The sequence below is a fragment of the Patella vulgata genome, chromosome 5 (genome assembly GCF_932274485.2).
Source record: "Patella vulgata chromosome 5, xgPatVulg1.2, whole genome shotgun sequence".
Lineage (NCBI taxonomy): Eukaryota > Metazoa > Mollusca > Gastropoda > Patellidae > Patella > Patella vulgata.
Window position 1 is genome coordinate 12,537,887 of NC_065883.2, and position 25,589 is coordinate 12,563,475.

A 25,589-nucleotide genomic window follows, 5' to 3' on the forward strand; every position below is an offset into this window, starting at 1 on the left:
AACATGACTAGATTTTTTTGGTTTGTATTGTTACTAATATGGTGATTTTGTGTTATGTGATATTTACAAGTGAAAAATCACGAAAATGACCATTTTTACAATTTTGACTATGATAATTTGTCAATTTTTTCTTAATATGGCAACGATTCGGCTCCGTATCAAATTAGGTCATTTGCACTGAAAGTAAATGAAAACATGCTGAAAATGATCGAAAGTAATCATCCTTTCAATAAAAATGTAAACTTGCTAAATTCACCTTTGTTCTTGTGACCCCGGAGGTCAAAAGGTCAATTTTTTTGTTTTTGCACTAGGAAGATCTAAAGCAATAAAATGTCGGCGTAAAATATAAAAACTAAAACCAAACCTGTTCTAATTAATAATAGGAACATTTAAAACTTATCATAAGGTGAGCTTAGCACGGTATATTTACTTTGGAACGTAAAAAAAGATCTTGCATAACAAAACCAAAACACCTCGAAGCCTGTTTCAAAAATACGTAAAAACTGTCAAATCAAAATCTCTCCGATTTAGTTCCACAACGATTGCTATACATAATGAAACTTATTTTCCGAAAAAAACAATTGAATAGTTTCATGGCTGTACTCCAGCCTGCAGGCCGCGTGGATTTCCAGGAATCCCAGTCTGGGAAAACCGACGTTAATCTGTGACCGAAAAACACTTGATACACAAGTAAAAGAAATGAAGTGAAATGAAAGGTCGCGTGGTTTCAATTCCCCGTTTGTACTCGCGTGGGTTTTCTCCGGATCCCCCGGTTTCCAACAACAGCTTAAACACCTCTATGCGCAACCGAGTTATTGAATTAAAGTTGGTGATTCTCTGTCACTAAGGCCCTGTCTCAATAAACAGGATGTTCCGTGTTCTATCCCAGTGTTGGCTGAGAAGCTTCCCATGGATCATTCAGCATGGGTTTCCTATTTCATTGGTGGGGGGTGGGGGGATTTCTAACGGGCGCGCGTTGTATCTTAGTTTTTGTCATTGAGTCAAGTGGGCGTAGCTTCGATTCACCTCTTGTACGTGACAAGGTGAAGAGTCGCCTATCCGACTTCAAGGGTTTTCTCAGGGTCCTCCGGTTTCCTCCTCTTTCTAGGGACCCATACGCGCAAGCAAAAAATTGAAATATTGAACCACATGTTAGTCCCAAAATGACCTGGTATGTGTCGAGTCGACGTTAAATCTCTCTCTCTCACTCACACACACTCTCTCTTTCTCTCCGATTGATATACAAGGTATATTAGACCCTGTGAGAGAAACTTGGTTAGAGGGACGGCGAGGAACAGGAGAGCGGAGACGGGCGTATGGACTCACTCAAGTTGGGCCCATTTCTCCCTCTCTCTCCTCTCTCTCTCTCTGATTGATACACAAGTAAAAGAAATGAAATGAAATGGGGTTTAAAGTCCTACTGTTCTGCTCCTACTGGGATAATGAAGACGGATATATGCCAAACACTGTGCTATATGGAAAAGTTTGCCTGGGCAGCCGTGCTACGGCCTAAAATTATATCGAATTCCAACTATCAAGGATGTCGGTTTTTTGTCCCACCCGAACGACTAGACAGCTGTCCTTGTGAGGCCATCTGTCCTGCACCACTGACAAGGGGTAACCTTGGCCACCACCGAGATCTCCAGGCTAGCGAGCAAGCGTCTTACTCACTGAGTCACCGCCGCCTCCTCCTGCGATACACTCCAGCAAGGCGGTGGTTCCGGAATACAAAAGGTCAAACATGCAGATGGACAGACAGATGGAGAGAAAATCTATAGTCCCCTCCGGTTTCACCGGTAGACATGGGTATATTATGTATATTATACACAAATAATTAGTGAGCTGGCACCAAATAATGTAGAGTTACTCCCCCTTCAGCACATACAAATTAATGCACACATAGACACACCCAAGCACCGCGTTTAAGAGTTTTAAAACTATCGGCAACATATTTACAGATTTATATATACCTACAATTGCTCATCCATTCTAAGGATTTGTTTCTTATCGGGGTTTTTTTCTCAGGTACAGGTTTTGTTTGGGGTAGGATGCAACTTTCATATTTGTCTGGCATAAATAGGCATTTGAGTGTAAACAACTTCTGTTTAAAAGGGACAATTTCACTCATGCTGTAACTACATAAAATGTCCCAATCTTCATTCTGGTCAACAAAAGCAGGGGACTATTGAAATGGGTTTGTCTGTCTGTCCGTCTGTCTGTCTGTCCGTCACACCTTTTGGGACACAATAACTCTTGGTGTAGGTGTTTATTAGAAATAAGCAAATTAGATTGGTTGATGCTTTGGGATACGATAACTTCAGTTCTAATTTAGTGAGAGTGAGGACACTTGGTCAATACCTTGACTTAGTTTGATGGTGAACATTTTCTGCTGAGGGTAAGCAGAGCGATAAGCAATTTGATTGGTCGAGACTTTGGAACACAATAACTATCCTTCTAGTTGAGCTAGAATGTTCAAGGGGGAAACCGCGCATGAAAATCCCGATTAATTTTCTTGGCCACCACCGAGATCTCCAGGCTAGCGAGCCAACGTCTTACTCACTGAGTCACCACCGCCTCCTCCTGCGATACACTCTCTAGTACAACTTTTCTAGCAAGGCGGTGGTTCCGGAATACAAAAGGTCAAACATGCAGATGGACAGACCGACGGAGAGAAAATCTATAGACATTTAACTGACACTACATGGGTATATATTATGTATACTCAGCCAAATTAAAAACTTGACACTGATGAATTTCAACAATTTTTTTTTCTGGTAAGTCAAATAAATTTTAAAGTGTTTCTAACGATAGTATGTAGTAAGAAGCCTTTAATTTCATAAAATTGTAAAGTCACGTCGATCACGTGACTTTTGAGCATATAAAGATGAAAAACCTGAAAAACACGTGCAAACACAAACTCGTGAGGTCAATCGATGCAAGTTTGGTTAAACTGAACACGCACACGTAACTTGAACTGGTAAAACAAATTAAAACTGTTATTTTCATCTTTGTTAGAAAATGCCGCGCCTTTCAAAGGTAGGCTCTATGCTGGTCAGTCTGTGGTCACTGTTGCAATAGCCTTTAATTGTTCACGCCAGACAATAATTAATCTTAGAATGAGAGTGCTTCAAACTGGAACTATTGCCGACCGCCCAAGGGCGGGAGCGCCACATGTGACGTCACTCCAGGAATATCAAGCAATACGATTACGTCATCTTAGAAACAGATTTGTCACTGCAACCTCCACAAGTAGAGATATGTTTGGTGGAAGGGTAACTGCCCAAACTGTTCGAAATCGTTTGCAGGCTGCTGGTCTTCGAGCTCGGAGGCCCTATAATGGACCAATATTGACACCTCTTCATCGCCGTAACCGACTTGTGTGGGCCACAAGACACATAAGATTTACTCAAAGACAGTGGAATTCGGTTGTCTTTAGTGACGAATCTCGATTCAGTTTGAGATTTGCCGATGGCAGGGTCCGAGTGTACCGCAGACGAGGTGAACGTTACGTTACGCTCAAGTATGCGTCAGAGAAGTTGACCGATTTGGTGGCGGCAGCGTCATTTTTTGGGGTTCTTTTTGTGAACATGGACGTTCTCCTCTTGTTGTTGTCCAAGGGAACTTAAATGCTGTCCAGTACATGGATCAGATTTTGCAACCTGTTCTTCTTCCGTTTATGCAGAGACATGGGCCTGGACTAACGTTTCAACAAGACAATGCTCGACCCCATACAGCAATTGCTACCCAGAATTTTTTAAGAAATGCCGGTGTCCAAGTCCTGGATTGGCCGTCGCTTAGCCCCGACCTTAATCCTATTGAACACATCTGGGACGAACTGGGTCGACGTTTTCGTCAGCAAGTGAATCCACCACTGACGTTGCAGGACCTTCAACATGCTCTTGCTGAGCAGTGGCGACGTCTTCCTCGGGTAGTGTTTACTAATGTTCTGAGATCCATGAGAAGACGTTGTGTGGCAGTACGAGACGCTAGAGGAGGCCACAACCGTTACTAAACACTTTATTCCGATTGCTCTCCAAGTCTGTGAATTTCATTTTTTATGGTACTGTGACATCACGAACGTTATCAATGTCCTTGCTTTCTGTTGATGTCAAGGTCGTCTGTGCACAACATAACACTAAAAAAGTTGCCTTAAACCAAATATTAAAAATCTAGTCCCAAAAATCCCGAGTGTCAAGTTTTGAATTTGGCTGAGTATACATAAAGATATAATTAGTTCCATGCAAAGACATACACAAGCGTTTAAAGTTGCAATTTCATATTTTTATGTTCTATTTTTAAAATTTATTAAAATAAAGCCTTAAAATAGATGGTATCTATAAACAGTCCTACCGTGTTAAAGAATAATCCTATTAATCCTATAATTCACTATTGTCAGTTGAGAAATTGGCAAAAAATATCATTTTTAACTTCAAATTCAAATGTTTGAAGATAGCTATTTCATGGGGGGAATTGAAAAACAAGGGAGGTAATTGTGTTATTATTTCCGGGGTCAAAGGATTTTGAACAGGGGGAATAATACCTTTGATCGTATAATAGTGAGTTGACAACCTATTGAGCAAAAGACATAGAAATAATTATGTTTTGACCTTCTTAGAAAATATGAAATTATCCCTTTAAGAGTTTTAAAACTATCGACAACATTTTGACAGATTTATATATACCTACAATTACTAATCTTTTCTTTGGCTTTTGTTTGTTACTGTTATTGTTTTTGTTTGTTACTGTTATTGCTTTTGTTTGTTACTGTTATTGTTGTTGTTTTTTTTTTTGGTTTTTTTTTTTGGGGGGGGGGGAGGAGGGGGGTATTCTCCGGTCCAGGTTTTGTTTGGGGTGGGATTTAACTTTCATGTCTTTACAGTAAATATCTGTCTGTCATAAATAAAATAGGCCAATTGCATTTGAATGTAAACAACTTCTAATTAAAGTATGACCTAATGTAATCATATGGTCTTTACAGTAATCATATGGTCTTTGCAAGCATATTGTATCTTTAACTAATTATTAGGTTCACACTATCTATAGAGTCAGATCTGACGTACCCAAATTAATTGAGTTATAAATATATAAAAAAAACAGTGATATTTTGGATAAAAAAAACACTGGTTATGTCCTTACCATTGTCAAAATATCCATCAAATACATGTGTTTGGTAGATCATGCGAATGGCATATACCCTTCTTCATTGGATAAAAAAAAACACTGGTTATGTCCTTACCATTGTCAAAATATCCATCAAATACTATCTTGTTTATGACATGTGTTTGGTAGATCATGCGAATGGCATATACCCTTCTTCATTGGATAAAAAAAACACTGGTTATGTCCTTACCATTGTCAAAATATCCATCAAATACTATCTTGTTTATGACATGTGTTTGGTAGATCATGCGAATGGCATATACCCTTCTTCATTAGCCCAGTCAGAGCAGAACAGTAGGACGTTAAACTCCATTTCATTTGATGTTGACATCTAATCGTGAATCAATTTAATGACGAAACACAATCCAGCAATCAATTACATGTATCCTACCCTGACAGGAGCGGATACAGGAATTTTTACAGTAGGAGGTTTACAAGACTCCTGTTAAGTAAATTTGATAGTTGATAATGCTTGACGCCATCACCGTCTCTAAATTACGTAGGCATACATGCACACTCGGATTTTTAAAGAGAGAAATCCAACACCCTGTTTGATGTCAATTTTTATAACGATTTAATAGGATCAAATTATGATTCAATTTTATTGATGCAAAGCATTAATTGTGATATCACATATGTCTATATCATTATTTCAAACTTTGAATGGCCATTCCATCCCAGTATCTGATGATAAAGAAGGATAAAGCAAACGACCGTTACACTTTGCGCATAAACTGTTGTTTTAGACCCCACCACCCCACTCTCATCTGGATTCGCCCCTGCAAGGAAAACCGCCACCAAAAAGTTCTCCGTACATAAAGTAGAACAAACCCTGTATAATCTTAGTGCTAGGCAATTGTTGATTCTTACCATTCTTCTCGGACGGGCTACGCCATGTTGTGTAGGGATCCCAATTTTCCGTCTCATCTGAACGACTAGACACTGTGCTTGTCAGGGCTATGGGTTAATTTTATCATTAGTTCCATGTTGGACAATTGTATGAAGTTAACACATCTTCAACGTCCAATTTTAATTTGATGTTAACATTTATTGTAGACATAATATCAATATACAAAATATTATGCCATATATATAAAATCGATTGTAATGTACAGAGTTTTATTTACATATTTAAGGCTAATAATAATAATTATAAATCTATATCATTTAAGTTTACACGGAGATGGGGTTTAACTTCCACACAAAACAAGTAGATAATTTGGGGATTAACTTTTGGATTTTTTTTTTTTTTTTTTTTTTGCTTTACCTCATTTATTAGCTTCCAATGGATCTTTGACGTGCACGCTAATGTGTACACGAGACCTTGGTTTTTTGTCCCATTTCATCGACTAGACAGCTGTCCTTGTCAGGCCTTCCGTCCAGCACCACTGACAAGGAGAAATCGCACCGGATAATCCCAGCAGCGGGAGCGAACACGCAACCTCTATGCTAGCGAGTCAGCATCATACTCACATAGCCACCATGTTTGTTTATAATAATGCAAGAATTATGGGATTTATTACGGGAGGGACGCAACTCTTACTTGACTTGACCAAAGAAACTGGATAATCAACCACATAGAAAAACAACCCGATCTGCGAGTATACTAACAAACGCGGAAAAAACTCCCTCACACTAATTAGATTCTGCTAAACGTAATCCAGATTTATCCAGAAGAATGGTGTATTATAATTATCTTCCCTTGGTCCAAAAGAATAACACAATTTGTAATAATAAATGAATTAAAAAAAAAAAAATGATTTAAAATAATAAAATGAACAATAAAATAAGACAGAATAGTTATCCCCTTCCTAGGTTCAATAATAACCCAAGTCCATAAAAGCCTCGAACTCACTCAATGTAAACAAGTACGTTTTTTTTATAGACAATTGAACTAATACCTATATTATACCTGGCTACATAATGAACTGTTTTGTTTAGTTACGTTTTTGCTCCACAATTTCATGACGTGCATATAGTTTCAAGTTCAGCATTTTTGTCCTTTCTTTCGCATATTCTTTACAGAATTCATCAAATTGATATTTTTCCATTGCTTCACTCGGTGATTTTCTCCAAGTTAAAACATGATCGGCCATAACTGGCGACCTTTTCCTCAATTCTTTGGCCACTTCTTCAATGTTTGAGTTCGTGGTGTTGATGTAGTCCTTATCATAGAATCTAAATGGAAATTTATCTACGCGATGTGCAATACCTTCCGGATCATATAGGGCACAATCTATATTTTTAGTCGAAAATCCTAAAAACCGTAAAAGCTCCCTTAATTTGTTTTCTTTGTTCTGTAGTAATTCGTCATAAAATAAAACAAACATATCTCCTTTAAATTGAAGCCAATTTATATAAAATTTCTTCCACCGATCTGATCTATTCAGTATACCATAATCTGAAAGACAATGCGTAACCTTCTCTAAACATGGGTGCCTGATAAAGATTAAGATATGATATTAAAGATGTGTCACGTAAGAGCTAAATCTGCTTACTGCCTTTCTTTTTCTGGCTTTAAATTTATATAATCAACTCTCTAGGCCATCGGATGACTTAGAGTTTGAATGGATTAGAAACACATGCCATTTAATAATTTAATCATAACAAGTATAATCGAGACGTAGTTTATTATCATAGCAATGACAATCGAGACTATGCTATTTTTATCAAAACTTCAAACACTCAAAACTTGGCACAGAATAAAGTAATTTGACTAAAATGTTCAATATATCAGTTCTTTACCTAATTCTTACATAATCCATCTGTGATAAGATCATGCAACATATGTTGATTACCATATAATTAAAAAGTCTACTCGGGATCATAATGTTTTTAAAAATTACAGACCTGGCCTAACTTAAGTTTTATTTCTAAAATATTGGAGAAATGTATTGTTCTCAGATAAAGGCCCATCTAGATGATAACTGTTTGTATGAACCATTTCAAAGTGCTTATAGACAATTTCACAGTACCGAAACAGCTTTAACCCAGGTTTCAAATGATATTTTAATGGAAATTTTATCTACCCTCTATATGTCACCATTAGGTGATATTGTCAAAAAAAATGGACTCAGCTTTCATTTGTATGCCGATGATACTCATTTAAATATTTCATTTACACCTAATTGTCCATCTTCTTTCAATTTATCAAAATTGCAACTTGAGAACTGTATTAGTGAAATTAGAAAATGGATGTCAAAGAACTTCTAAAATTGAATGATGATACAACCGAATATTTGTTATTAGGCTCAAGGCATCAATTAAGTAAATTTGCACATGATAGCCCCCCTGTTGTAATTGGTAATTGTGATATATTTTCATCTTATTCTGCTCGTAATATTGACGCAATCTTTGATAGTTTTATATTCTATATTCTTTTAAAAAACAACTTAAAACACATTTATTTAATCAGGCTTTTAACTGACTCTGAATACAATCGTTAACATGTCCATAATCTTGTTGTTTATTTATGATTACATTGTCACTTTGTAAAGTGCACCTGAACATGTTATATGAAAGGGTGCACTATAAATATGCTGGAATAATAATAAATAATAATCTATCTATATTATTATATATATATTTGTGACTGTCGTTTGTCTGTCTGTCTGTCTGTTCGGGGTTGGCGGCTACACTAGGTCTGCCCCGAGTCTGAAATTTGGGGTATAGGGGTAGCTCGCACCGGGGAGTAACATAGGCCAGGTGGCGTTAGTCTACCACTTCCGGTTTCGGAGTTATGACCCCCGAGCGAAGCCGGTCTGTTCGGGGTTGGCGACTACACTAGGTCTGCCCCGAGTCTGAAATTTGGGGTATAGGGGAAGCTCGGACCGGGGAGTAACATAGGCCAGGTGGCGTTAGTCTACCACTTCCGGTTTCGGAGTTATGACCCCCGAGCGAAGCCGGTCTGTTCGGGGTTGGCGGCTACACTAGGTCTGCCCCGAGTCTGAAATTTGGGATATAGGGGTAGCTCGGACCGGGGAGTAACATAGACCAGGTGGCGTTAGTCTACCACTTCCGGTGTCGGAGTTATGACCCCCGGGCGAAGTCTGTCTGTTCGGGGTTGGCGGCTACACTAGGTCTGCCCCGAGTCTGAAATTTGGGGTATAGGGGTAGCTCGGACCGGGGAGTAACATAGGCCAGGTGGCGTTAGTCTACCACTTCCGGTTTCAGAGTTATGACCCCCGAGCGAAGCCGGTCTGTTCGGGGTTGGCGGCTACACTAGGTCTGCCCCGAGTCTGAAATTTGGGGTATAGGGGTAGCTCGGACCGGGGAGTAACATAGGCCAGGTAGCTCGGACCGGGGAGTAACATAGGCCAGGTGGCGTTAGTCTATCATTTCCGGTTTCGGAGTTATGACCCCCGAGCGAAGCCGGGTATCCTGCTAGTAAATAATAATAATAACCAGAGAACTTTAGTTTTTACACTATTCATAATTCATGAGAGATGGGGTTTAACGTCCGCTCGACACACAACTAAATCATATCGGGACTAACATATGGCTCAATTTTATTTCAATAATTCGCTTGTGCGTAGTGGTCCTTATCGGTGGGAGGAAACCATATGTTAGTCCCGAAATGACCTAGTTTGTGCCGAGTGGACGTTAAATCCAATTTCTCTCTCTCTTCTATTCTTATTAATAACATCTGATCCAAATTATATCTAACACTTTTTGTTAGATTCTGTCATATAGTCTACGTGTATACTTACTTGTACAGTAACGTTTTTTATCCGTTATATTCGTGTGACTCCCTGACATCTTCAGATTGAAGAAAGACCACTGAGCTTCAAATTGATTTCTCATTAACAGAACAGCACGTTCATAAGCTATCCAATCCCTTTTGGTTCCATGAGTTTTTATAACTATAACCGACCCATTAGTAACACCTTCCCCAACATAACCATTTTTGATCATAAATCCCTCTCTAGATCGTGATCCGGTATATATACCTGAAAAATGTTAGGCAATGTTAGGATCTTTATGCAGTCCCCTTGTGTATGTACCTGGAACATATATGGTAATATATTGATGGGAAGAGGTTATAGAACGGGATTGGGTCATTTCAGAACCCGGTCCACCAAGAACTTTACAGGTAAACATAATGTTCCTTAAAGACCACATAAGATAAAAAATCGAAATTTTATGTACGTATAGCCAATGGTTACTATATCCACTTTACGGCAAGTTCACACCAATCTGATTAAAATTAATTCGGCTGTTAACGTTTAAGTATACGACACGGCAAGACTGTTTTCAATTTTTCAGTTTCGACCTTAATCCGGTTGATTGGCTGGTGACTACACATAGTATATACATTATCTATACAATATATCACTGTCTGTACAATATATCACTGTCTATATACACCACCAGTTGACAAGTGTCTATTGACGGTCCAAATACCACGTGACTGGCCTTATCATAATCACCGAATTATTGTCTTACATTGCTATAGATTAGTCATTTGTGATTTGGATATTTTAGAGTGAATTTAAAATGCGTACCAAGCCGTAGATCCATTTAAGCGTCCTTTGTTTAAATAGGCCACGTAACAAATGAAGACGATCCAAGCAATTAGTGCATATACCGGTAACCTACATAACACCGTACAGAAATACACACGGTGCCAGTCATTTGGTGATGTATTCATTATTAGCTATATATAATAATAATAACCATTTCTATACACAAAGAACAACTTTTATCGTAACTCCATTTGAAATTCACAGCAAATATCGATTTTCCGATGACTATGCATAACAATAGATCGCCCACATTTCTCAGGCGATCAACGCTGGGAATCTTATTACCATGTACGGTTCTATGGATACTACGGTCGTGGTAACTGAGGTTAAACATGGGCGCCAAAATTGTATGGGATTTATGGACATGAATATCATACGTGGAGTTCCTGATGCCATTCGGTGAGTGATTTAACTGTCAATGTAATTGTAAAACATCTTTATTATAAAGAAGTTAAACGATTTTAGGCATTATAACCTAATCTTATCACAAACGTTTATCCATCGAATTATTTTTATTCAGATTTCATATCAAGACAATTAAATGTTGTTTAAACGCCAATCAACAAATAATCCGAGGCTGTTTTATTACAAAAATCATCGGTGGGCAAAGCTAATTGATTATTGGGTAAATAATAATTATAAACAACTGATGAGTAAAACGTAATTATTTTATACAATTAACGTGTGTTCGATTCTACGATTAGTTCTTTCGTGAGGTATTACGCACACGTTCCACCTAGAGTGATGTCTTTGATCTGGCCGGCGTAAAAAAGACAATTACCATGTCTGTGCAACTTTAGTCGGATTGATTAACGACACTACACTTGCCATATTATTATCAATACACAAAGATAGTTAGATAGCCCTTCTCAATCTGTTATTCCATTTAGATGGTTACCAACAAAATTTATTTGTACTGTTAATTCTAAAGTATATTGAGATAATAATAATAATAATAATAATACATTCTTAATATAGCGCATTCTACAAACATAACATAAATATCACTAAAAATGCATGGCAAAGTCTCAACGCGCTTTACAGAGACATGGGTTATAAAAATATATATTATGATTTAAAAATACAACGATGATATGGTGTTTATATAATAACGTCTAGTGAATAAAAATACTTAAAAGCCAGTAAAGGTGATTTTGACTAGTAAGATATTTCGTCACATGATTCAGAGAATTGATCAGCAAGTGAAATGACGCTTGAAGAGCATGGTTTTAATTGAACGTTTAAAAGTATCAATGTCATTCTCAGCGCGAATCTCAGTAGGGAGATTATTCCATAATGAAGGTGTATAGTGTCGAAAAATCCTATTTCCGTAAAATTTATTGTTCGTTCTCTTGTGTTCTCCGATGGGATAGTCCAAAGACGGAGCCTGGTTGAATCTGGTAGATTTCGGTGGTTGTTTTACGGACAAGAGTTCGCTCAGATAGGCCGGACCCATATTGTTCACTACCTTGAAAATAGTTAGTAGCACTTTAAATTCAACACGCTCAACTATGGGGAGCCAATGGAGATGGAAAAGCACTGGTGTGATATGATCAGTCTTTTTCGTTCGAGTTACCAACCTGGCTGCTGCATTATGTAAACCCTGGAGTTTCTTTGTTTGTGCAAGGCTAATGTTATGATACAGAATATTACAGTAATCCAGTCTGGAAGTGATCATGGCATGCACTAGTTTCTCAGTAGTTGTCGGACTAAGAAGTCTACGGATACGCCCAATCTTGAACAGTGCATACGAAACACTACGACAAGTCTGCTGAACAAAACTTTCTAGGGAACAATCTGAATTAAACATTACACCAAGGTTTCGAACTGAATTCGAAGGTACAATAAAATCATCACCGACTCGGACGGACTCAGTGGATGTAGTGTTACCAAAACGAGATTTGAAATGAATAATTTCAGTCTTGGAATCATTTAGCACCAGTTTGTTATCAAACATCCATGATCGTATCTCATCGATACAGGCTTCAATGGCATCTAATGATACAGATGGATCCTTGCACGTAAAATACAATTGACTATCATCGGCATAGATCATAGCATCCAAACCATGTTTAGTAATAATTTCTTCGATTGGGGCGGTATACATAGTGAATAATGCTGGACCTAAAATTGTGCCCTGGGGTACACCGCGTTTTAATTGCATTTGGCGAGAAATACTATTACCAACAATAACTGACTGACTTCTAACTGTTCCTAACAACCCAAAGCGGATCTCTAGTCTATGTAACAGCTTCACGTGATCCAGAGTGTCGAAAGCGGCACTAAGGTCAAGGAGTGAGAGTATCACATGAGACCGTGAATCTAGGGCAGTGACTACATCATTGTGCACACGGAGTAGAGCTGTCTCACAGCTATGGTTAGGGCGATAAGCAGATTGACATTTAGTATATAGAGAATTTTGGCACAGATATTCATGTAAACGAGACATGACAACTTTTTCTAAGATCTTAAAAACGAATGGAAGGTTAGAAACAGGGCGGAAATTCTTAGGACCTTTTTCAAAAGTGGCAGTTTTAAAAGAGTCTGGCACTATCCCTGTTAAAAGACCACATCTTTTTACTCCTGTACTCTTTTACTCGGGAAATACAACTACAATACTCTTCAGACGAGAGGGGGAGAGAGCGAGAGAGAGAGAGAGATGGAGTTTAACGTCCACTCGACAAAAACTAGGTCATTTCGAGACTAACATATGGCTTAATTTTGTTTCAATAATTCGCTTGCGCGTAGGGGTATTTATCAGTTGGGACCCGGAGAAAACCCACGAGGTTGGACAGGCGACCCTAATCCTTGTCACGTACAACCGGGATTCGAAACCACGTCAGTTGACACAATCCCAGACTTTATGATACAGCGCGCATACGCTAACCATTTAGCCCCCCTTCCATCCTCTTCTGCCGAAAATGTATCTCGAATCGTTAGGACTGCACATTGCAACAGAGCAGATTGGCAGAATATATCTCAGCACTCAAATTCTTGTCTTCTCGTTGTCTGTTAGCATGGACTTAGCCAAGGATTCTGGGGGCTATCGCTCCTAATTTGTGGATCTTTTACTTTATTTACCCGTCTAAAGAAATACATTTGTATGATATATTTATATAAAATTAAATCAACTTCCTGATAACCTTATTAAATATTTTTCAAAACACCATTATTTTTTATCTTTTCCATTAAGAATTTCCATATGGCAAAATTCCCTTATTACACACTGTTTGTTTGTTCAATTAGGAAGGGGCAAATCAGCAGGGGCTAATGAGTATAAAATCAGTGTAATACGCACCTGTAGATTTTTGAAGTAAATGTCTTGTCCAACTATTACCTGAACCAGGGTAGCTAGCCAGAGCTGTCACAGGTAACGGTGTTTTGGCAAATCCTAGCTTAGGGCAATTCTTAGGTTTTTCAATGATGTTGGAATATGACGTAACGCTTCTCGGGTGTAGTTTATAAACACTATAGATACAGCAAATAAGTAGAATTAGTCCAGCAATCGCTAATGTTCTGTTCGACCTTCGTTTCGTCAACAAAGTTCTGAAAACCGCCATATGTGTGTGGTATGTCGAATAATTGCTGAAATTAAAGCAAAACGGTTGACCATAAAAGAAGGTTCCGTTAGAAAGATAGTCAAATTGATCCACTCTGAACCGTGATTTTAGCGATTGAATTTTCGGCCTTGCCTCGATCATCATTACTAAAGTTGGTACGATAAAAAAACATAGTTTCGATTATCTATTTCATGATTAAATCATGAATGGAAGTCGAGTAGCAAATCGGAACCTAATCTAATAAGCATCACAATCCAATCTAGCAATGACAACGAGAGTTGATTATGGTCTGGATAAGTTAATTAATGTCTAATTAATAATTTAGATCACATTTCAGGCCTAAAGAAAGACCTGCACTAGGCAGATTTAAATCTTGCATAATGTATGTTTAAGGTAAAATAAATTTATATAAAGTGATTTTGGTGATGCTACAGGTTTTTTATTATTATTTTGTCGTATGTGAATCAGCCATACTAATTACTTCCGCAATGTCTTGTATGATATAGTATTGTAACAGTTTGGCCTGCGCTGTTTAGAAGTAACACCATATTCACCATTTTTATACGATTTATTCAATACAACCATGAAATAAATACACGACCATTATTTACATTAATCAGGTAACCTTAGTGTTGGTTATAAGAAGGGTCTTGTGGGGGGTGGGAGATAGCCATAACGTCATTTATTCTAATGTCCAGTGCCATGCCTGACAATGTTCAGCCTGACAATTGACGCTGTAAGTCCTGACAAGTTCGCCCTGACAACCCGCCATGCCTGACGGATTGCTTAGGCTCAATTACGTTATGATCATACAAAAACGTCAAGGGGAGACGGTTCTACCAGGATGGTCTTTAGCGCCGTCATAATTCCTTTTGTCAGGCCAGCTTTAAGAGGTCCTTACCCTAGGCTGCCGTAGAGCTATCTGCCGACATCGACGACATGACGTCCTTTTATAGGCTGCAGGCAGAGCTATTGACCAACCACAGGCTCGCATTCTGCCTGACAAGGACTACGTTTTCCTGACAAGTTAACGTTTTACAATAATATGAAAATTAATAAAGATGTTCATAATTAATCATTGCATTACATGTAAGTAACCTATTCTGAATCTAAAATCAAAGTAATGTACAATTAGACCAGCGCAAATACATTAATGAAGAAACACCTAGCCCATGAATCGTGCGTAAGTCTTAGCTTACAGCGACGAGGTCCTAAAGAATTGGAACTACCTAAGAACAGCAAGTAGGCCTACTTCAAAATACTTAATGGATCTAATATAATAATGAGATGTACAAAGTAAGTAACAAAAGTAACAAGCATTGTAAGGTCATGAATTTATTATAATACACCATTAAATTAACGTGAGAATGATCATGTTACTATCACTAACTATCCCTAGCAACCATATTACTACGCCCGTCTCGTCTGACTCGAATGCACACAGCATCCCACGCTAACAATACATTCATATGTGGATATTATTTGAATTGCTATCGTCCCCTTATATCCAGTCGCATAGTAATACATCATGACATGCCTTACAAATCCGGCTCTAAGTACCGATGTTCTATAATCTAAGATACGACTTGCTGTCGTCAACGTAAGTAGGCTACATTAGGCAAAACAAAATTGTAAACAATGAGAGCGTACGGCTCGTTCTATTTATAGTAACAATTAAACCTTTCAACAATGGCAAAGGCAACACTAATATAGTAATAATACCAACGATAAATACTTAACAAATGCAATAATAAAACAATGTGAAGATGTAACGATTGATTATTAACATATGGTACACAGCATTACCAGTGATCAGTGATAATGAAATAATAACAATAATTAAATCTAACCCCCCCCCTTATATATAACACTCTCCCCACCTTAAATATACACAATTCTCCTGAATTACGTACCAATTAATAAACATCGAATCTCGCGATACGACTAACACAACGTCCAAATAATGTTATTTTAACGTCATACTGATAACTGGGTATTATTTGAAATTATTCCACGATGTAATAAATGTTTAATATCACTAGCACAAACGTAAGCATGCTTTTAATTCTTCTTATCTATACCAGGTAGCTGCACGTTAGAATAATCAGTTCGAAACACAATTTAATTAAACAGTTCTTTCTATAATCGAAGCAACGATGAATGTCCACTGATAGCAAATCCCGACGTAGAACGCGATGAGCCCAAAAACACTTCTCAGTTCTGTAGATTTCTTGTTAAAATATACCATAATTCTTCTGTGAAACGCGCACAATGTTTAGGTTTTTTTTTTACACAAGTTCTATAATTTCGCAAGGAAGCGACAACGGATTTGTTATTGGTCCAACTGGTCCGATATCCAATCAGTATCATTCTCCCTATGAATAGCTGTTGCTTCCATCATTTTTATGAATGTGACATCTTGATGTTGGGTAACGTTTCCATTTACAATCTTCTTAATCATCTCTTCGTTGCAATGGCGCATCTGGCATACTTGTTTTGAACTGCTGGTTAATGGTGGTCTAGCGGAGCCAGGTAATGACAGCATTTGGTACTTGGCGATGAGGTAGGTACGGTCCCAATTTTGTGTTTGGGCTCGTAGGCTGTTAAGCTGGAAGGCCATCGTTTCAAGTGCAAACAGCTTTTGATCGGGACTAAACTGCTCCCATCCTTGAGGTGGCCAGAATAATGGCTGTTGCGAAGCTTCTGAGTTTAGTTGGAATCTGGTAACACCTCTCCAGTCTCTTTTAGCGGGTGGTAGGATGGGCATGATACCTCTCTTGAATAAGGTCAAGACTCCTTCCTTATCACTGTTTACCTTTCGTGGGTTATACTCAGATACATTGAGTGACAATGCCGGTGAAAGACTACCTGCTGGCGTGTCAAAAACAGCATCGATGTTAGTTACTAGGTTATTGGCGCTAGAAGAGGCATCAGGAATCAGATCACGTACTACAATGGGTAATTCTTGTAAATCTTGTCGGTTGTTGTTGTTTATATCCATCACAGTGTTCTCACCCGGGAGTTCATGATGACCTAAATCTGTGGTGTCTGCGGAAAGATTTGCTGGATCGTCCGCCTCATCTGCATGTGCTGTGCTGGGGATAGAATCTGTTTCTGCAACTGGAGTACTGGAAACAGGCATCGCCAATGCCCTACTAATGTGCATGAGGAATTCAACCGGAATACCCAGCGTGCCAGATATCTGTGATTCAAGTTTCGGATCCGGTCTTGCCATAGTTGTCATGATTTCTGGAGGTGATGTTATATTCTCCCCCGCAGCAGGCACTCTTCTGAACAAACTGGTCATGGCCTTGTTGGATAGGTTTGGCGAAATGGAGCACTTGTACCATACTGAGCGTTCTTCGTTAAGTAGGAAGGCCTCAAAACCAACGGGTTTCATGACAATGCTGTGTATGGACAGCGACGTCTGCTCTATTGATGGGTTCTCGGGATCATAGTGAACTTTCTTTGGAGGCGGGGTCCCTTCGTAATCAGGGACAAAACTGCTCTCACAGGGTATGGTAGGTGCTCTGTCTCGTTTGTTCGAAGCTGAATCCCATCCTCTTTCGAAATCTTTCAACTTGGTGCTATTCCCTCTGACGAAGTCAAACCATCCTCGCACCATTTCTCGGGCCTTTCTCGCTTCATCTGACGACCTTGCTGTATTAGAGACAATCCGTAAATAGTCGGCGGGGTTTATGGACAGCCAGAATCCGTTGCTCTCGGAAAAAAACTCTTTGGAGAGTGTGGTGAAAACCTTTGGATGGTCCCTTTGGTAATGGTCTCTCAATTCGGGAACTGACCTCCGAAACAATCTTTCTCTCGGACAAGATGGGCATACCACTCTTAACGCCCCGTGCTCTCTGTTGGCCATGTGGTTCTTCCTCTCCCGGTTCGTCTTAAAGACCATCGTGCACTTCCAACAATTGAATTTTAACTCGGTACTCATTCTGAAACAAATAATTACATAAAGCTTCCGTAGGAGAGTAGTTTAACAAAAATAAACAGGCAATCAGTCAGTCGTCAAGGATAACTGTCACGGAAGGAACCAACACTAAGATGACATAACTTGTAAATAGTGATTTTGACAACACCAGGAACTCAATAGATGTTCAGCCCAAGACCTCGTAACCATCGGGTAAATTAAAGTTGCTACCATCAGCTAAATTAAAGTTGCTACCATCAGCTAAATTAAAGTTGCTACCGTCAGCTAAATTAAAATTCCACTGTTCTTCAACAGCTACGGTTGGTTTCCTCTGGGTGATCAGGCCAGTTACTCCCAAAATCCCGTGGTACCACATTCACGCCTCCCATGGGCCTTCCGCCCTAAATAATAAAATATAAATTGGTTACTCAAAGAAAGGTTCAGAGGGTTGATACCATAATTTCACTGTTCACTACATTTCGTTCCTCTTTATCGCATCTCGTGAATCGCTGTATCCAGTTTGGTATATTCCTTCCATGATACAAAGCCAGTTTGTCTATGTGATATACTTTCGGCGACTGCGTTCTACTTCTCTTAACCTTATAAATGACGTCGTTTATTTGTTTTGTTACCAAGAAAGGACCCTTCCAAGGTGATGTAGGCTTCGAACAGACTCCCACTTTTCGAATCGGTTCGTAAATTCACACCGGTTGACCAATAGCTAGATGTCTTCTCTGGGCACGAATGTCATAATGCTTCTTCTGGTATTCCGAGCCCCGTTTTAAGCATCTTCTCGCTACGTCGTGACTCACAGAAAGCTTCTTTTTGAGAGCTTCGATATAATCTTCACTATTTCTCAACACAGGATCGTTCTCTTCGGGTACATTGACAACAGCTTGGAGTGGCATCGTGATTTCTCTTCCCAGTGTCATCATGTTCGGAGTTTCAGATGTAGTGGCGTGTACTGATGACCTATAAGCCATCATTACTTGTGGAAGAAACTCGTCCCATCTGCGTTGGTCACTCTCACTATACATGTTCAGCATCGCAGACAGTGTTCTGTGAAATCGTTCGATATTTCCATTGGATTGTGGCCTTAGTGCTGTTGTTCTGGTTTTGTCAATTTGCAAAAGCGAACACATCTGTTGGAATACTTTTGATTCGAAATTAGTGCCACGGTCTGAATGGAGTTGCAGTGGTGTACCAAACCGACACACAAAGTTGTCTACGAATGCCCTCGTTACTGTTATGGCTTCCTGGTTCGGTAGTGGTACGGCCTCGGTCCATTTGGTAAAGCAATCACACATCGTCAAAACATACCGGTTTCCGCTTGATGTTTTAGGCAGTGGTCCGAATATATCGATCTCAACCCGTTCAAACGGTTCTCCAACCAAGTAACTTCGAAGAGGAGCGCGTTTTCCAGTAGGTTTAACTTTCCTCGAGGCACATTTGTCGCAGGACCTGCAATGATTCTTCACAGATTCATTCATACCCGGCCAGTAAAATCCCATCTTTATCCTCTCAAGCGTCTTCTGGGTCCCAAGATGACCTGATGACGGTATGTCGTGCGAATATCGAAGAACCAATTGTTGTTTCGTTGTGGGAACCACTAATTGCAGCCCCCCCCCCTCTATTTTCTGACTCCCGATTCCGATAAAGTAATCCTCCCTTCAGCACCAAACTTTCCCACTGGGCCCATAAGGTTTTCAGATGCTTGGTGGCGCTCGATATCTCTTCCCAGGTTGGACGATCTTCACCAGCTTCTAAAGCCGTCATTATTCGACAAATATCGGGGTCCGCAATCTGCTGTATCCGTAGCTCTTCAAGACTCCACCCAGTCAATAACTCACTATGGTCTTTGAATTCTTTTTCCTGTTGGCGGGTTACTGCTCTCACTTTTCTGTTATTTTCGTCTGATGTGTAATCTGTGGCTCACATGTGAGATCACTATCTCGCAGTTCTTGTTCTGTATCATCGTTGTCACCATTGAGATCTTCTTGCCTTTTACAAGATTTACACGGGTTTCTACTAAGAGCATCAGCATTCTGATGTAGATGTCCTGCTCTGTGGTTAACCACTAGGTTGTAGGTCTGTATTTGTTCTAACCACCGCGCAACCTGAGCATTAGGCGACTTCAAATTCTTCATCCAGCTTACTGCGGCATTGTCAGTACGAAGAAGTACATTTTGCCCATATAGATACGAGTGAAAGTTTTTCAGCGCTGTAACTACTGCTAAGAGTTCTTTTCTCGTTACGCAGTACGATAACTCGTGCTTGTTTAAAGATTTACTCATATAGGCGATCACCTGCTCCTTCCCGTTATTAAGTTGTGATAGGACAGCACCAACAGCAAAACTGCTCGCATCGGTGTCTAAGATGAATTCCAAGCCTGGTACTGGATAAGATAAGATTGGTGAAGATATAAAAGCCTGTCGTAGACTTTCAAAAGAACGATGACATTCTGGCGTCCATTCGAACCTAGAATTCTTGTCGGTTAATTTATGAAGGGGTCGTGCTATTGTGGCAAACCCGTTTACAAATCGTCTGTAATATGAAGCTAGTCCAAGGAAGCTCTTTACTTGTTTAGAGGTTTTAGGAACATTCCAATTTTTAATTGCTGAAATTTTGTCAGGGTCAGTCTTTATCCCATCCTTGGACACAACATGCCCTAAGAATTTAACACTTTTCTGGAATAAAGTACTCTTGCTTGGTTTTAACTTTAGGTTTGCATCTTGTAATCGCTTGAACACGTGTTCAAGTCTCAAAAGTGTCTGTTCAAATGATTTCCCCGGAACAATAATGTCATCCATGTATAACAGACATTCCTCCCACTGCAGACCACGTAAAATATCTTCCATGAGCCGTTCAAATGTGGAAGGAGAATTGGTCAATCCGAAGGGCATAACTCGGAACTGGTAGAGGCCTTGACTTGTTGAGAATGCAGTCTTTTCCTAATCGGTTGGATCCATTCCTATCTGCCAAAATCCAGAGTTCATATCAAGACAACAAAACCATTCCATACCAAAAAGTGAATCAAGACATTCGTCTATACGGGGCAGCGGATAGGCATCTTTTGTTGTTACATCATTTAACAACCTGTAGTCAACACAGAAACGGTGGGTATTATCTTTCTTTGTTACCAAAACAACATTCGAACTCCATGGACTGTTTGAGGGTTCGATAACACCTCGATCTAGCATCTTCTTAACCTCTCCAGCTTCTACTTCTCTCTTTCCAATTGGTAACCTTCGAGTTGATTGTCGAATGAGGGCAGCGACTCCAGTATTAATTCGATGTAGTACTCTGTCCGTCCTTCCGAGATCGGCAGACGATTTCGAAAACACATCCCCATACTTTGCTAACAGGAAAGCTAATCTTTTCTGTTCATCTAATCCCAGATGATCTTTACTCCGATTATATAGATCTTCTAAATGCGTTGGAATTTTCGGATTTTCTTCTGTCCCTGATTCTGCTGTAACACTTCTGCATAACCCAGGATGTTCGCCCTCTTCTAAGTATATAGATTCACATTTGCCCAATCTCGCATTTGGATAGACAGTCACCGGCACGTCTTGGAAATTTGTAATTTTAATGGTTCTGGTTTCTGCCTTCATATCGAGGATACCAGTCGTAGCGACAAGACTTGATCCTGGTAGTGTTTCGACTAGTCCCAGTTCACTGGTAATTCCACAAGTAGGCGTCCTTACATCAATCAGCATACTGCTCTTTGCTGGAATATGTGTTGTCTGAGTGGCGTAAACTGTGCATACCATTTCTGCTTCTCCACCAATCCAACATGGCACGTAACCCTTCTTCGTTTCCATTCTCATTTTATCGTAGTCCAATTGGTAGACATGCTCCAAGAGAAAATCTTGACCAAGAATGGCTGGTGCGAGAATATCGCAAACGAGAACTGGTTGCGAGTAAGTCCCTTCACCTAAAAAAATACTCATCTTAACAATGCCATAAGTGCGTAAATTTTTACCGTTAACGTCTTTCAGGGTCAATTCTGAGTTTCTTAAAGAAGGAACTAGTTCTTGTTTTATTTTCAAAAAATACTCGTAGGACATAATCGTATTAGTAGATCCGCTGTCAATTAAAAAGTGTGTGGGAACATCATTGATTCTTCCAGCTGCATAAAATCCATTATAAAATTTACCGCTTGTCTCACCACATGTGCCTAGCCTGTCATAGTTTTTGGATGATGTTTGGTCAGTTACAGGCCTTGTGTCCCCCATCACCTCTCGGCCTACTGAGATGGCGGTTTGGAGTTTCCCTGATTCTGATTCCTAGGATACTTTGCTTCCCTGTTCTGCCTTTGTCTTTCCGGGCAATGTCGTGCATAGTGTCCTGTCCTATTACATTCGTAACAACGCACACTCGTTCGTCTGTCGTCATCGTTCCGTTTCTCAATTCTTTCTAGTCTATCAATAACATCCTTCAGAACCTTATCTATCCCATCCGTCTTCCTCGTTTCCTCATGACCATAGCCTGATTGTATGTTCACCATTCTAACTGATCGTTTCTTCTCCATTCCGTCACCTAGCATGGTTTCGTATCTCTCAATGACGTCTACCGCCTGTGCGACAGTTCGGCAATCGCGATCCAAACATCTACACTTAATCTCCAATCCTATAATTTTGTAAAGCTGGTTCAAAGCAAGTGCCTCCTGTGCTTTTGCATCAAATTCAGGGTAAGCTCGCTGTGCCATCTGACGCAGGTCGTCTCCCAGCTCAGCGATCGATTCGTCTGTCTTTCGTCTCCTGCCTTCTAGTTTAGTCATCCACCTACCACGTTGTCGAGTACTTCCAAATCGGTGACTTAACTCCTTAACCAACGAAGCATACGTTCTCTTCTCACGCGATGATAAGTTAAGATAGAACCCTCTCGCGGATCCCCTCAAGCTTGCAGCTAAAGTTAACATTCTACATCTCTCCCCCCAACTGCCAAGCTCTGCACAAATCTCGAAATGACTAATATACGCCTCCCAATCTTCAGATCCAGAGAAGGTTTCCGGTCTCATCTGAACAGTTTTCGAAGTTCTGCGTTCCCCGGTTTCATTTACACGATCGACACCAGTCGTTTCTATAATTTGCCCATCATCGCTTGCATCAGAATAAACATCTAGATCATCTTCTGCAACGGACACATCACCCTGACCTAACCCAGGAGCGTCTGGTAAATTTGGTTGAGTTTTAAAAACTATCTCCTCATCGGGCGTCTCAGCCATCGTTTAATATACTTTGAATTATTTAGTTTAGTTATTCTTCTCCCCTGTAACATATTGTAACATATTTACACAAAATTTTAGTTACATCACCACCACTCACAAAAGCCGGCGTTGGTTCGTATCACTGGATGCCATTATATCTTCGACATCCCACTTTTTACACCATTGTAACAGTTTGGCCTGCGCTGTTTAGAAGTAACACCATATTCACCATTTTTATACGATGTATTCAATACAACCATGAGATAAATACACGACCATTATTTACATTAATCAGGTAACCTTAGTGTTGGTTATAAGAAGGGTCTTGTGGGGGGTGGGAGATAGCCATAACGTCATTTATTCTAATGTCCAGTGTCATGCCTGACAATGTTCAGCCTGACAATTGACGCTGTAAGTCCTGACAAGTTCGCCCTGACAACCCGCCATGCCTGACGGATTGCTTAGGCTCAACTACGTTATGATCATACAAAAACGTCAAAGGGAGACGGTTCTACCAGGATGGTCGGTAGCGCCGTCATAATTCCTTTTGTCAGGCCAGCTTTAAGAGGTCCTTACCCTAGGCTGCCGTAGAGCTATCTGCCGACATCGACGACATGACGTCCTTTTATAGGCAGCAGGCAGAGCTATTGACCAACCACAGGCTCGCATTCTGCCTGACAAGGACTACGTTTTCCTGACAAGTTAACGTTTTACAATAATATGAAAATTAATAAAGATGTTCATAATTAATCATTGCATTACATGTAAGTAACCTATTCTGAATCTAAAATCAAAGTAATGTACAATTAGACCAGCGCAAATACATTAATGAAGAAACACCTAGCCCATGAATCGTGCACACAGCATCCCACGCTAACAATACATTCATATGTGGATATTATTTGAATTGCTATCGTCCCCTTATATCCAGTCGCATAGTAATACATCGTGACATGCCTTACAAATCCGGCTCTAAGTACCGATGTTCTATAATCTAAGATACGACTTGCTACATTAGGCAAAACAAAATTGTAAACAATGAGAGCGTACGGCTCATTCTATTTATAGTAACAATTAAACCTTTCAACAATGGCAAAGGCAACACTAATATCGTAATAATACCAACGATAAATACTTAACAAATGCAATAATAAAACAATGTGAAGATGTAACGATTGATTATTAACATATGGTACACGGCATTACCAGTGATCAGTGATAATGAAATAATAACAATAATTAAATCTAACCCCCCCCCCCCCTTATATATAACACTATTCTTTATTTATTACAAATGCTCACTGTGTCTTAAATATTGAATATTACGACCCCATATGTTCACGGCAAGATAACAACACTAATATTGATTGAAATAGATCAATATGGAATTCTAATTCGTGTTTTTCATTTCGACTATTATAAAAATATTGAGTTAGACTTAGAGGTTTAGCACCTTTAAGAGAAGGCTGTATCATAAAGTCTGTCATTGAGTCGACTGGCGTGGTTTCGAATCCCCGGTTGTACGTGGCAAGGAGTAGGGTCGCCTGTCCAACCTTGTGGGTTTTCTCCGGGTCCTCCGGTTTCCACCCACTGCTAAAGACCCCTACGCGCAAGCGAATTATTGAAATAAAATTAAAACCATGTGTTAGTCCCGACATGACCTAGTTTGTGTCGAGTGGACGTTAAACCCCATTTCTCTCTCTCTCTCTTTAAGAGAAGGGTTCGTACCAGAGCAACCATCTTGCTTCATCTATAAGCTTATATTGAAAATTAAGTCTGATTACTATATTTCAAAGCTTTATTAATAACAAATGCATAGTTAAAAATGGCTGTAATTAATAAAAATACGAGGAAAAGTAAAATACTTATAATGTTCCCTAATATAATTATAACAGCAATTATTCTTGGACAATTTTGCATAAATTCTATTCGTGGATGGGTTAACCATCTATCAAATCGAGTTCATTTGATATTTCTTAGTGGGCTGAATTACATCATGTTACCTTTAGATTCCATTCCGCCATTAGTAGATTGAAGTGTGATTGTATCTAAAAATGACATAAAGAAATTGACTGTACCTTGATAGTGTGTTGGCTTGTGTTTCACGATTCAGTTGAATGATAAGGTATAATGTGTGATACATACATAGATATATCAAACAATATATGTATGTGGTAACACGTGTTTTGTGATTTAACATGTAATAA

At 39.4% G+C, this 25,589-nt stretch overlaps 1 protein-coding gene across 2 annotated transcripts; it reads right to left on the reverse strand.

The window, feature by feature from the left end:
- Positions 1-6,538: 6,538 nt before the first annotated feature.
- LOC126822226 (sialate:O-sulfotransferase 1-like) lies at positions 6,539-25,567 on the reverse strand. 2 transcript variants are annotated; one of them, XM_050550986.2, is made up of 4 exons: positions 25,461-25,567; positions 13,984-14,270; positions 9,870-10,109; positions 6,539-7,561 (listed from the first exon to the last, which is right to left on the reverse strand). In XM_050550986.2, the coding sequence occupies exons 1-4, from the start codon at positions 25,523-25,525 to the stop codon at positions 7,098-7,100; spliced, it is 1,056 nt and encodes a 351-aa protein (XP_050406943.2). In that variant the 5' UTR covers positions 25,526-25,567; the 3' UTR covers positions 6,539-7,097. The 2 variants fall into 2 exon arrangements, with proteins under 2 accessions (XP_050406943.2, XP_050406942.2); XM_050550985.2 differs by lacking the exons at positions 6,539-7,561; positions 9,870-10,109; positions 13,984-14,270 and adding an exon at positions 16,069-18,195.
- Positions 25,568-25,589: the final 22 nt, after the last annotated feature.

Coding starts and splice junctions, on each gene's coding strand:
- LOC126822226 (XM_050550985.2), bottom strand. CDS start 25,525: ATGTATCACACATTATACCTTATCATTCAACTGAATCGTGAAACACAA. Junction 18,196..25,460: donor CAAGCCAACACACTATCAAG/GTACAGTCAATT, acceptor TATTTGTTTCAG/AATGAGTACCGAGTTAAAAT.